The sequence below is a fragment of the Rana temporaria genome, chromosome 2, assembly GCF_905171775.1.
Source record: "Rana temporaria chromosome 2, aRanTem1.1, whole genome shotgun sequence".
Classification (NCBI taxonomy): Eukaryota; Metazoa; Chordata; class Amphibia; order Anura; family Ranidae; genus Rana; species Rana temporaria.
In genome coordinates, this window is record NC_053490.1 from 442,078,213 (window position 1) to 442,093,338 (window position 15,126).

Consider the following 15,126-nt stretch of genomic DNA (forward strand, 5'->3'; position numbering starts at 1 on the left):
CAGTGGTCACATGACCGTAGCTGTTTTTCTCATCGTTTATTGAGCGCAGAGGGCTTGGCTATATTGATAGAGGATGGCCAATTGCATATTGTAAAAGTGGTGGATAAATATATTCACCAGAATGGGAAGGGAAAGGGAAACAGGAAAAGGACTTTCAGAAACAGTTCTTTCCCGATTAAATAGAACCATGGTGAATGAGAAATTGTCAGCTATCTCATCTGATACACATGAGAATTTCTGACAATCTGGATCCCTCGGATGTCATACTCTCAACCTAACCGGAGACTGCTAACTCTTTCAGCTGCAAACATACTCACCAGTCTGTGGTGGAGAGATAATTTGCCATCCTAACCCCCATCCTCCCCCCCTGCTTTCCTTACCCCTTTACACTCTTTTATTCCATTGTTTCTTCTTTCTTTCTTTCTGACTACCTTACTACTCTGTCCTCTACACCCCATAGCCCATTAAGTCATGGAAAGGCCACAATGGCAATAAATAGTTGACACTTATCAATGATATTCCAAATTATTAATCCTCTAACAGTAAATTAACTTTAGTGTGGCACATACTGTATTTCTTTTACTTCAATTTGCAACATAATAGGTTTGTTTGATAACTAATTTAACTGTGTTTTCCTAGTATGAACAATCTTGTATTTCGTTGTACATACTTGTTACATAAGAACCAGTTTTAGGGGCTCTACCCCCCTTTTTTTGTATTTTTATTAAAAACGTAATAAAAACAATTGGACAAGAAAAAGAAGGCAAATGTGCAAGATGTATTATTGACGGAAGAATGGGTAATAGTTGATTAGTAATGGGTGCTTATATACACCATTTGGCACATGGTGCCAATCTAAAGTAACACTGGTTGTGGTTTCTGCAAACCCATGAAATTATAATACAATAGCTAGTCAGTTTGATAATCAGTACACTAAAACGTAATTTATTACACAAAATATCAGAAATAAAGAACGCACAAAGTAAACGTCATAGTAATATACAATGCAGGAAATTCAGACAGTCCCTCTTAGGTCTTGTTTATATAAGTGAAAAAAAATCAGCCACTTGCTTTGCATCATTGAAGCATTTCAAATGCTTTGCAAATCCAGTGCCTGCTCTTTAATATAAAGGTGAACTGACTAATACACAAGTAAAATTCAGATTGCCAAGCCAGGCTCAGAAAATACTAAAGACATCGATTTAGCATGACAGCCAGGCAACTAGCTTTTTCAGAAAGAGATGTCAGTAATGGCAGCCTGTATACTTCATCTACTCTCTCTCTCTCTCTCTCTCTCATATAAATGTACATATACTGTATATATAAAGTTTTCAAGCGCCCTGAAATTTTAAAATGTTGCTATATTGCAGCCTGATACTACAGTTGTTTAAAGTGGTTGTAAAAGCTCAAGGTTTTTTACCTTAATGCATTTCATTGGATAGAAGAAGATCCTGGACTGCTGCACTCCTTAAAAATATGTCTTTAGTGTACAAATAAAATCCAAAAAACAACCAAAGCGATACAGTCAAAATAAAGTGAACAACAGGAAAAAGGTGGCTGACATGTTTCACATCATGTGATGCTTACTCGTAGCTTGTCAGCACCCTTTTGGTTTAGTGGGACGGAAGCAAAGCCAAGGGATCAGCAGTTTTTAGAGCAGTATCATCTCTCACTTCATGCATTTCATGCATGAGGGTAACCCCCCCCCCCCATTACTTACCTGAGCCCCATCTCAATCCAGTGATGTGCACAAGAGCAGTTGCTCTCCCGGGTCTCTTCCTCCTCATTGGCTGACACAGCAGTCGATCACAGCCAGTGAGCCAAAAAGGAGAGAACGGGGGGGGGATTGAGCCACTCTCCGTGTGTGAATGGACAGGGAGCAAGCCAGCTTGGGTGCCTCCATAGCAAGCTGCTTTCTATAGGGGCACTCGGTAGGAGGGAGGGGCCAGAAGTACCAACAGGGAACCCGAGAAGAGGCGGATCGGGGCTGTTCTGTGCAAAACTATTGCACAGAACAGGTAAGTATAACATGTTTATTATTTAACAACAACAACAAAAATCGGCCTTTAATATCACTTTAAACAAACTTTTTTCTCATTCATCTACACTCAGTACCCCATAATGACAAAGTGAAAACAGAATTTTAGAAATGTCTATGAATTTATTAAAAACTAAAAAATGAAATATCACATGTACTTAAGTATTCAGACCCCTTACTCAGTACTTTGTTGAAGCACCTTTGGCAGCAATTACAGCCTCAAGTCTTTTTGGGTATGATGCAACAAGCTTTACACACACATGGATTGGGGGATTTTCTGACATTCTTTTTGCAAATCCTCTCAAGTTAAGTCAGGAAGGTTGGGGGCCGTCGGTGGACAGCCATTTTCAGGTCTCATGTCAGGGTTTTGGCTGGGCCACTCTAAGACATTTACAGACTTGTCACCTAACCTACTCATGTGATGTCTTGGCCATGTGCTTAGGATTATTGTCATGTTGGAAGGTGAATCTTCGGCCTAGTCTGCAGTCCTGAGCACGAGCACTGTGGAACAGGTTTTCATTGAGGATATATCTGTACTGTAATTTTTATTCAGCTTTCCCTCAACCCTAACCAGTCTCCCATTTCCTGCTGCTGAAAATGACCCCCACAGAAGGATGCTGCTGCTACCACTATGCTTCACTTTTGGGATGGTATTGGGCAGGTGATGAGCGGTGCCTGATTTGTTTCCTCCAGACATAACATTTAGAAGCCAAACTGTTTAATCTTGGTTTCAACAGACCAGAGAATCTTGCTCCTTACAGTCTGGGAGTCCTTCAGGTGCTTTTTTTTAAACTTTTTTGTTTTGCATTGAGAAGAAGCTTCCATCTAGCTACTCTGCCATAAAGCCCAGATCAGTGGAGGGCTGCAGTGATGGTTGTACCATCTCCACACAGGATCTCTGAAGCTCAGTCAGAGTGACCATTGAGGTCTTGGTCACCTCTCTTACCAAGGCCCTTCTCCCCGATGAGATATCGCAGTTTTTCCTTTTTCATACATTTGCAAACATTTCTAAAATTCTGTTTTCACTTTGTCATTATGGGGTTATGAGTGTAGGTTAATGAGAAAACATTTAAACAACTGTAGTATCAGGCTGCTACAAAATAAATATTTATGAATGCACTATTATACAACTTATTATCAATTATTTTTCCTTTTTTCTAATGAATTTCTTTGCAAACGAAACCTTTAATTATTCTTTGAAAATCTCTATCATCTTAGCTCTTTTTTCACAAAGACTGCAGAACATAAAAGGTACTTATTTGAAACCACATAAATGTTTTTTATCCTTTGTTCTGTGGGCGCTAAAGAAATCATCTGAATCTGAGAATAAAGGTGTCTAAAAGTTGCTATGCATAATTTAAGGCAAATAAGTATTTATACAAATACACTATAATACAAATGTTTGCCTTTTGATGTCTGGATCTATTGTAAGAGGTTAAACTCTGCAAAAGCTCACTTTACTAGAAAAGTTTATTAATTACCTAACATGTTAATGAATATACTGTTCAAGTTACTACAAAGACTGAATGTGTCTGTCTCTCTAGCCATAGATACGCATGAGTGAATTGCAGTTCATTTTTAAGGATACTTAGTGTGAAAGTATCACTGTCAAATGAGAAAGAGACGCCTACCTACATGACAGATCAGAGCATACCACTATCAAATTTATGTACAAATAAATCACACTATGCACCTCAATTAATAAAGTTTCACGTCTTACGCCATCACCTGTCTCATCTGTATGCATCAAGGCAAATCTACTGTTGGATGAAAAATATGCAGTGGAATGAATGGTCGCACTGCAATGTATCCAACAAAGTGCAAAGCTGTACAAGACACCCCCACCGTGACTCCACTCTCACTGATGCCTTTTACAAAAAATATGTGATTAAGCCCATTCCAGGCAAAAGGTTTTGGAGAGGGTAGGATCGTACTGGGTTGTGTCTTGTACATCTTTGCTGGATAAAATGTACTCCTATACCCCTGGATGACATCCTTTTGGACTAAACATGTCGGGTGGAGCTACAGTCGTGACATAATTATGGCCGCCGTGGTGCTGATTGTGCATATCTGTTTTTTATCTTAATAAATGTTGGATTTTTATACTACTACACTATGAGTCCCTCCTTTGCATTTATCCCTTCTTGAGCTACATCTGTGGACTGCCCTGGTTATCTTTGAAACCCTATCTGTGAGTGCTGTGCGCCCTCTGGTGTGGAGTGGTGTATATATAAACAGAATTGCTGGATTTGGGCGACACATGCATTCATTTATGGACTGTTTGTATTAAGCATTTATTAACGGACTGTTTTGCACTGTGCACTTTTTTCTATAGAAGGAATATTTCTTGGATGTTTATGGATCAATTTATTTGCACATGTTTATGTTAATTACTTGCCGACCTGCCGCCGTCATTCTACGGCGGCAGGTTGGCTCTCCTGTGCGAGAGCCCGTAGCTCTTCGTCGGCTCTCTCGCAGGCAACTAGGGGTGCGTGCCCGGCGGGGCGCGATCCCTGCCAGGCACACGCGATCGCTCGTTACAGAGCGTGGACCGGGAGCTGTGTGTGTAAACACACAGCTCTCGGTCCTGTCAGGGGGGAAATGCTAATCCTCTGTTCATACAATGTATGAACAGAAGATCAGTGATTTCCCCTAGTGAGGCCACCCCCTCACAGTAAGAACACACCCAGGGACATACTTAACCCCTTCCCCGCCCCCTAGTGTTTACCCCTTCACTGCCAGTGGCATTTTTATAGTAATCAATGCATTTTTATAGCACTGATCGCTATAAAAATGCCAATGGTCCCAAAAATGTGTCAAAAGTGTCCGAAGTGTCCGCCATAATGCCGCAGTACCGAAAAAAATCGCTGATCGCCGCCATTACTAGTAAAAAAAAAATATTAATAAAAATGCCATAAAAATACCCCCTATTTTGTAAACGCTATAACTTTTGTGCAAACCAATCAATAAACGCTTATTGCGATTTTTTTACGAAAAATATGTAGAAGAATACGTATCGGCCTAAACTGAGGAAACAAATCGTTTTTGTTATATATTTTTGGGGGATATTTATTACAGCAAAAAGTAAAAAATATTTGTTTTTTTCAAAATTATTGCAACGTAAACGACGCAAAATTCGACGCTGGCCCGACGTCCATACCTAACATTGGCTACACCTCATAGAGCAGGGGTAACTATACGTCGAAAAAAGCCTTACGTAAACGATGTAAGAAAATGCGCCGGGCGCACATACGTTTCTGAATCGGCGTATCTAGCTCATTACCATATTGGACGCGTAAATCTACCAAAACGCAAAGCGTAAATATGCAACTAAAATACGACAGCGTAAGAGACTTACGCCGCTTGTATCTAGGCAACTGTGAGGCGTATCTGATTCTAGGAATCAGGCGCTGAGTTGCGACGGCCCGCATTCGGAGTTACGACGGCGTATCTGGAGATACGCCGTCGTAACTTCTTTCTGAATCCGGGCCATTGTGTCCAGCTTCCCCAGGTCCTCTTATGTGTAAATCACCCTGTGTCTCTAATAGGGGCACAGGGTGACCAAGAAATCCAGTCTGATCTGTACTAATCAGACTCACTGTACAACCACATTGGAATGTTGTGTGTGTGTGTGTAATTATATATATATATATTAATATATATATATATATATATATATATATATATATATATATATATATAGTATATATTGTCTCATTTTGTTGTGTACTCTTTGCTGTGATCGTTTGGGGTGTGACTGTATTCTATTGTGGCTGTCTGCCTTAAATATTATGGGATTGTGTCCGCGGGTCCCGTGGCCGCGGTCACGGAGCTTCGGACTAGGTCGCGACCACGGCTGGGCACTTAAAGGAGAACGTACCCTTACGTGATTGTGCCCAGTCGTGCCATTCTGCCGACGTATATCGGCGTTAGGCGGTCCTTAAAGCGGAGCTCCAATCTAAAGTGGAACTCCCGCTGATCGGAACCTTCCCCCCCTCCGGTGTCACATTTGAGGGGGGAGGGGGGTGCAGATACCTGTCTAAAGACAGGTATTTGCACCTACTTCAGGCCACTCAGTCTCGGGCAGACTGTGGGCAGGAAGTCCCCTTCGTCCTCCCCCCGTTGTGCTCTGGGAACACTCGGCTCCCAGAGCACAGCGGGAGCCAATCAGCAGGCGCAGCACAACTTGCGCATGAGCCGTTGGGAACCGGGTAGTGAAGCCGGAGTGCTTCACTTTCTGGTTCCCTCACTGAGGATGGCGGGGGGGGGGGGCAGCAGAGTGATGAGCGATCGCTCGTCCTCTGCTGCGGACGGCGCTGGACTCCAGGACAGGTAAGTGTCCTAGTATTAAAAGTCAGCAGCTGCTTTTCATGGCACATCCGCTTTAAATGGTTAAAAAACTGACTCGATTTCTTTATCTATATCCTTGAGCTATTGTATTCTGACAGCAGGGAGGCCTCCCCACCCTCAGAACACACTAATCAGCATTGCCGGCTACTGCCGCTGGCGCGGATCAAGCCAGGAAAATCCAACAGGGCGGTTGTACAAAAGTAAATCAGTAGATTGACTTCTGTACAACCTCCCTGCCAATACATGGATCCAAACTCAGCTGGTCCCTGTAGAACAGGCCGAATTTCAATCCACGTATGGATGGCATAAGAGTAGCAGCAGCTTTCTAACACAAGCCATTTTTTCTTTATACATGCTGTGCTTGACTTGACATTCAAGCCCACAAAAACATTTATTTATATATTTAACAGATTTTTACCGGTATAACTCATTATTGTACTACATCTGAATTTCAGGTAATAAATCATGTTTAAGAGGTTGAGGACAAGATTGGTTAATTATGCTATAAATGTTTGGTTAGACCTTAGGTGTCCATGCATGGCCTAATAATAGGAAGGGATAATTCAAACATCACCTTAGCTGGCTGGGCTATTACTGGGCCTCATAGGAGTTAATAAGGGTGTGATGACGTACTAGCAAAAAAGGGAGATATGTCACTACCAGTTGCTAATGTTGACATTTCTGTCATTTACAGTATGGGCAGTCTTATGCTGTCACTTCTCTCATCTGTGAGCAATAAGACAAATGTTCTGGTGGATTGATAATATGCAATTTACCGTCCACAGAGTATTTCCAGTAACTCAAAACATATTATAATCGCTGTTTAAGCACGGATTGATTTATTAGCATTAAGCTAGTGCTGTCCCACCCCAATTTAACATATCTTTACAATGAAGTGAATCCAACCATTCTACATTGCCAGCAGGGCTCAAGTCCTGCGGGAACGCGTGGGAATGGAGTTCCTGCACTTTTTTCACAGCAGGAACTCAGTTCCCTTTGCAGGACTAGAGCAGCTGAGAGCAGCCGAGCCGCCCGAGCCAATCCTTCACTAAGCAGTGATGCCTAGCTCGAGTCACTGTCAGAGGCAGGCAAACCTTAGTAATCCTTTATGTTACTGGCCACTTCCTGTATAGTGATTTTTTTATTTTATTTTTTACTATTTTTTTTTACATTGATATTTTTTATTTTTATTTTTGAGGGGGGGGGTAGTTGATTGTCAGTGTGTGTTTTTTTTGTTTTTGTTATTTACATTTTATTTTTTATTATTATTTACATTTTATTTTTTAAATTATTTATTGCAATTTTTTTTCTTTTTTTTTATCAGCCCTGTTGGGGGGGCTTTGGTGAGATACCAGGGGTCTTCTTAACAGACTTCTGACATCTCCCCTTTGAGACAGGGAAAGGGACTAGGGACACAGATTCCCCAGTCCCTTTCTCTGCAGCTTCAGCTGCGCTAAAAATGAATGGAGAGAAGACAGTGGCTTCTCTTCATTCATAAACTGAAACATTGTAAACACAGTTTACGATGTTTCAGTCATCACTGACTCTGTCCATTCCGAACAGAAAGGAGCCGAATTTACCGGCTCCTACCCCGCTCTCCATCCTGACAGTTCCAGGGGGTGGAGGAGGAGCACGGAAGGAGAGAGAAACACGGCGGGGGACACGGAGGGATACACGGAGGGAGAGAGAAACACGGGGGGGACACGGAGGGATACACGGAGGGAGAGAGAAACACGGGGGGGACACAGAGGGAGAGAGAAACACGGCGGGATACACGGGGGCTGGAGGAGGACACAGGACAGTCAGCGGTAATCGTGCGAGCAGTCATTATCGGCAATTTTTAAGCCGTTTCGGCATGTCCCCAAAACAGCTGTTTTCGGCCAATATGTATCGAGCACAGATATATCAGTGCATCCCTAAACAGAAGCCCTCTTTGTGTCCATCAGAGAGGCCCCCCTCCAGGTCCCAATAAAGTACTCTGCTTCGCTTCCTGTATTTTGTTTATTGTTAAGAGATCATGTAAGGATCCCAGGGTAATGAAGACTTTGTGGGGGAGCATCTCTGTGGTTGAGTCATTGCCATAGAAACATTTGTAAAGGGGAGGAGTTAGTAAAATTACCACGCCCATGTGGGGGAGCCAGAAATATTTCTGCACCCAGGCGCCTGTGACCCGATAATCGGCCCTGACAATTTAGTCCAACACAGTGTTCATGGCTCCTATATCAGATATGATAAAGGAGGAGAACTGTCATTGGATTGTTAGTTGACCGGCATTGCAAACACGTAGTGATTCACAAAAGTATGGTAGCATCAATAGATAATGCAAAAGCTAATGACTGCAACATGTGGAAAGCAACATTTCACTGCTCTAATACTTTTTGATGAATCATGAGAATCATCCTACATCGCAGAGTCCAACAGAGCACATAAAAGTAAGCATGTATGACTTAAGTATTCAATGTGTGCAGTGCTGCTGACTCCACAGCTGGATTTATATTCCTTTGTTGTGTCCACAATTAGTGCTTCACTCTCCAGCATATGGCACTGATCAGATTATTACGCAAGGAGCCATAATAAAAACAATAAGGCTGGTGACGGGAAACAGCTGAATACATGGCCCAATAGCAACAGCTAAATCTGTTTGCGAGAAAATATTCTGTTATCAAATTGATGCTCTCCTGGCAGAAGAGTCATCAGCGGCTTGGCCGATAGAAGTGTGAGCAAGCACTCGTACAGGATGACAACAATTTAAAATCTACTGAATTTGGAAGAATTTGGAATAAAAGGTTAAATTGTTTGCTTTGTTGATAGAAGATCTGTGCACAGTATAACCAGTGTATCTAAAGCCAAAAGGTAATTTTAGTATTGGATAGAGTGGTGGGGGATTATTACCCCTGGCTGTTTTTTATATCTATCTGTCTCCCTTTTAGGGCGCTACACTCTCTCTATTGGTTTTGATGACTGCCGTCTCTGGGAATGAAAGTGGGGAAAACATGAGCAGAGGGGAAATCTTCCATTGGGAACACCTATGCCGATGACAACTGTATAATGCCGCGTACACACGATCGGTCAAACCGATGAGAACGGTCTGATGGACCGTTTTCATCGGACCAAACCGATCGTGTGTGGGCCCCATCGGTAAATTATCCATAGGTTATCAGTCAGCTTCATCCGTTAATCATCAGACCATTTTCATCGGATGGACAGATCGTGTGTACAGGGCTTAAGAGGGATTTTCGCTGACTCCTTTTGTCTCTACAGGGTGAGGAGTGAAGGTAAATATCCTCAATGTGAAACAAATAGAAAAAATTACAGAGGTCTTCGCTATTCCCTACTCTACCAAAAAAAAAAAGCTATGCTTTAAAGCAACTTTTTTTTTTTCTAAACGTATTAATATTTCTAATAATTTTAGGAGAACAAATGGAAACCTGTGCTTTACTTGTGAGTCTGCTGTGTAGTAACATGAAAGGGTTTTTTACTCTTATAATCTCTTTTTAAGCACACGAAGGACCCCTACTGCTGCTCTTTACTTTGAAATAACCTTAAAAATAAATTAGCTGTATTTGGAGAAAATTTTACAATTAATGATGACACTACAATGCAAAATTCCATAACCAAGGGCAAGCTAAATGGGGCAGAAGTAAATAGGTGTTAGGTCATTCATACTGTCAGCAGTGACTAATGCACACCTGTGCAGCATAATACACAATTACACATTTACCATGAAAGTAGCACGGCTTGTGGGCATTAGGTAGCAGCAGGTTCTGTGCTTGATGGGAACCTTGGTGGTGCCAGGTAACAGTCACCCAGACTAAGGGCTCTTTCACATGTCCGTTCCGTTCGTCCGTTTTTTGGACGTCCGTTAACGGACCGCAATGCTTCCCTATGGGCTAGCGTCCGTTAGCGGATGAGCATCCGCTAACGTCCGTTAGCATCCGTCTGCGTTCAGTTCCGTTTTTTTGGACGGAAGAAAACCCTATTTTTCTTCCGTCTAAAAAAGGAACGGACGAAAAACGGATGTTAACGGATGATCCGTTTATCATCCGTTCCGCTAACATCCGTTTTTCTATGAAAACTGATGCAAAAACTGATGCAAAAAAACTGATGAAAAACTGACGAAAAACTGACGAAAAACTGATGGAAAAACGGATCAACTGATGAAAAAAAAACTGATCTGAAAAACTGAACGGACGTGTGAAAGAGCCCTTAGGCTGGGTTCACACTACGGTTTTCCCGTCCGTCAGCCGCATACGATTTCAGTATTGAAAACGTACGGGCACGGACGGGAAAACGTATAGATAGAGAATGCATTGCAAATCGTATGCACTCAGATGCATCCGGGTGCGTACGATTTGCTGGCAAAACGTTTTTTAAACGTACGCAAAACCGTGTTCAACCACGGTTTTGCGGTCGTTTTTAAAACAGTATGGCAACCGCATTCGTTTTCCTTTAACATTAATGTCAATGGAAAACGTACATATGTGCGGTTCCATACGTTCCCGTCCGTTTCAGCCGCATACGTTTTTTCATATAAATCGTATGCGGCTGACGGACGGGAAAACCGTAGTGTGAACCCAGCCTAACTCATTTTAACGAGGAATACAAATATGCCAACTACAGTAACCTGGATTGAGGACACTGTCCCCAGACCAAGTCTGTCCCTAGTTTTGTCCCGGATTGGATTTGAACAGGGGCTGGGGCAGTTTAAAAGACATTCAGTGCAGAATTAAAAATATAATAATTCTGAATTTCACACCCACGCTCTGTCGCTTCTACTAGCTTAGGGGGGTGTATTTTTTCCATTATCTGTGCCCCTTTCCGATGATCATGTGCTGGTCGGAGCGGAGGGAATATTTCTTCAGTTTCGGGTGCATGCCCATTCAGCTCCGCTCACATGTTCCTCTGCCTTGGCTCAAGTCCCAGCCTGCTGCCTGCCTGCTTATATCATTGCCTTCCCTGGCGGAGTGATCTTACTCCGCACCCCACCCAGTAGTAGCCGGGGCCTGAAGAGTAAAACTTGACGGGCTGTGAGGCAGGCGGCTGCGGCGATGGGCAGAGAGTCACTGATTGCTGCCATTACTAGTAAAAAAAAAATATGTCCCCGGATTTCATTTTAAAAATCTGGTCACCTTATTGTAACACTATCTGACTATCGATCAGATCCACCTAGTAGCTGAATGTTTCTGAATTGAGTCAAAGGAACCCTGTGAAATGTATACAGGTTAAGGGCTAGATTCAGATAGAATGGTCTATATGTCCGCCCGGCGTAACGCCGCCGTAATTTAGGGCGCAAGTTCTGTATTCAGATTCAGTTACGGTGGCGTAACGTATCTGTGTCGGCGTAAGCCCGCCTAATTAAAATGTGGATGATGTGGGCGTGTTTTATGTATATTAACTGTGACCCCGCGTACCTGACGTTTTTTACGAACGGCGCATGAAAAAATCCCAGTGCGCATGCTCGAAATTCCGCCGCAAAACGTCATTGCTTTCGACGTGAACGTAAATTACGTCCAGCCCTATTCGAGAACGACTTCCGCCAAATTTTTTTTTCAAAACTCGACGCGGGAACGACGGCCATACTTAACATAGGATACGCCTCATATAGCAGGGGTAATTATACGCCGAAAAAAGCCTAACGTAAACTATGTAAAAAAAATGCGCCGGACGTACGTTTCTGAATCGGCGTATCTAGCTAATTTGCATATTCCTTGCGTAAATCTATGGAAGCGCCACCTAGCGGCCAACGTAAATATGCAGCCTAAGATACGACGGTGTAAAACACTTATGCCGGTCGGATCTTAGGGAAATCTATGCATAACTGATTCTATGAATCAGGCGCATAGACACGACCGGCCGGACTCAGAGATACGACGGCGTATCTGGATATACGCCGTCGTATCTTCTTTCTGAATCTACCCCTAAATGTTTATTTACTTTAGAAAACAGCCACAGCCTAAGCAGAAAAGTTTGTTCACTGACAGCATGGTGCAGATGCTGTTGCTCTCTGTGGAAACAGGGGTCTCTCTAAAGAGTGAGGTTTGCAAGAGGAAGTTGTTCACATAGTTTAGCCCTTATGCTACCTACACTAAGTTTTAATTTTTAGATTCAATCTCAATTTTAACAGGCATTTTCGTGGTTCCCTATTGATAGCTTTTTTCTATATGATCTATAAAACTATTAAAATGCTGTCTGCTTTCAAATGCATTGTTTTGCTATAAATCAGTTTGGCACAATTGACTATATCCAATTTAAAGAAAACGAGTACTAGAAATATACAGTTTGTAGGCCTATCCTTTTGGAAATGCTAGTTGCCCTGGTCTGGGACAAGGATGCAGACCATGAATTCTTACTTCATACTTTCTAACCTACGTGCTTGTCCCAGGTCAGTGACTGAGAAAAAAGAGAGACAGATAGGCAAATGGCATTTTCAGGAGAACAGCAATGGCAGCCTTTATAAGGCGTACACAATGAGTTACAGGGATAGTTATTAAAGGGAAACATTAATATGGAAATGTTGGATTAGAAAAGGTTAAACAGCATAAATAAGGTCACCAGTTTTTAGAGGAAGAATAATTCTTAGATGTTTAAAAACTTCATAGTACCTGACAAGATTATTGCATGGGCCTGGCCATCTGCAACTCTGATAAACTCTCTGGACCACCGTCTCTGATCCATTCTGTACTTGGCAAGTAACTGTTTTAGTTGCTGTGAATTGACACCAATTCCTACAGGAGAAGAAACATTAATACATATCAGTCAGTACATCAAGCAAAACAAAATTTCCAAATTTTTGGGCTTTTTTTACACTTCACTTAAAATTGAGTCCCTAAATTTCTGCCACAACCACTAAAAATCCATGCAAATCTTAAAGCAGAACTAAAAGGAATGTTTTTAATTTTGGTCGTGTGTATGTGGCATAAAAGGGACAGACAATATTAAAAAATTACAGGTTCCAACCAGTTTATCCAACACTTAAAAAATATTTTGGTATTGGACACATTTTAACAAAGCCAACACATTGTAGTAAGATATAAAGTATCTATCTAAACAATCCATTTAATTTACATCCAATAAGGTAGACTCTATTGGTAAATCCTAAAGGAGAATAGACAATGAGATGGTACTGTGTGCGGCCAATTCTTTTTCTTATGCTAGACTTCCTAAACTATAAAATACCAAAAAAAATTCAAAAGTGAAAACGAGTTCCTTTTGAATAACCTTGGGAGATGAACAGGTACCAATATCTTCCTGAAACATTTATGTGAAACTCTATAAGTCAAAGGTTGATCAAAACTTTTTTATTAATTAATCAAAAATCTTAGTTTTCAGAGCCTTGTCTGTTAGGTCACATTCACACTTGTGTGCACATATTGTCATGTTATCATGCTTGTTAAAGCATAGTAAATTGACTGTGTATGCACGGTGCAATAGCAACTCAAGACACAAACATGAACAAAACAAAAACACCTGAACATCAGGTGAAAAAAATTAGGGCAAGAGTTTATTTATGGTTCATGGGCATGCATTAAAATCATAAAAAAAATAATTTGAGTACACTCTTTATAATAAGCATAAACGTACCAAAAACACTAGTAGATGGACCCTTAAAGTGTGAAAATGTGTACGCAACACAGATGGAGACAAGTATTAGCATTCAGTGTTTTCCCAGAACTAAAGGAATTCCCAGGCACAAGCCACATACATGAACAAAAGAAATGCACCTGAGCCTTAGCTGAAAAAAATAAGGCAGGTGTGTATTTTTGGTCCATGCGCGTGAATTAAAATCCTATTAAAAATCGTTGACCCTGATCTACATAACATGTGTCAACGTGACAAAAACACTTGTGGATGAGCCCTTAAAGTGTGGAAATGTGTACTCACAGATGGAGGCAAGTGTTAGCATTTAGTGTAGTCAGGACTTAAGGAATCCTTTAGGTACTAGAAAACCCTTTTGTATACACCTAAAAAGTATGTGAAAGCACATTTGGATGTCTACCATATTATAATAAAGTCCAACTAGGATGATCATTTTTGGTTATGGTATACCACAAAATAGTGCCAATACCATTATATCAAGGGTCTGTTGCCATTTGCTACACAGAAACTATACTTCTTTGAAAAATAGGAATCAAACAGATTTAAGAAGAAATAATGTTCGATATTTAAATCAAATCATATATGTTGGGTGATCCCTGCTTGGGTTTTTTGCTCACTTGATGTGTATGATGATGTAGAGCAGTGGTTCTCAACCCTTGTTCTCAGCACCCACTACCAGGCCAGATTTTCAAGATAATTAAAATATATCACAGGTGATAGAATTTGCTGCTTAGTAATTGCAGTATTCTAGTCTGCTTCTCCCCAAGGGAATACTTAAAATCTGCAATAATAGAAAAAATATACTGCGCTTGTTTAAAAATCTAAGTGAGAAAAAGCTGCAACCAAAAGATGTTATACTACATCAAACAAATTGTAAACAGGAAAAAGTCGCGCTAATTTGGCCTATTGGCGCTATGTGCTGAAAACAACACCCAAAAAGGTGACCAAATGAATAATAACTATAAGTGAAAATACTAAACAATATTGTGCATCTAAATATAATGCATTGAATACATAAAAAGTTCATAAACAGTGAATGCGTAAAGAATCAGTGTACAATCATGAGTGAACCGTGATCCAATGTAAGTTCATAATATATGGTCTCCCAAGTGAAAATGGTCACCAAAACATCCAAAGGAAAA

The 15,126-nt window shown here is 41.2% G+C and overlaps 1 protein-coding gene across 1 annotated transcript in view; it reads right to left on the reverse strand.

The window, feature by feature from the left end:
* The window catches only part of COL26A1 (collagen type XXVI alpha 1 chain), a 489,232-nt gene that overhangs the window by 383,485 nt on the left and 90,621 nt on the right, over positions 1 to 15,126 (reverse strand). Inside the window, exon 2 of the mRNA XM_040338426.1 lies at positions 12,991 to 13,113. Coding sequence (XP_040194360.1) covers positions 12,991 to 13,113 — 123 coding nt within the window. The remainder of the gene's footprint in view (positions 1 to 12,990; positions 13,114 to 15,126) is intronic.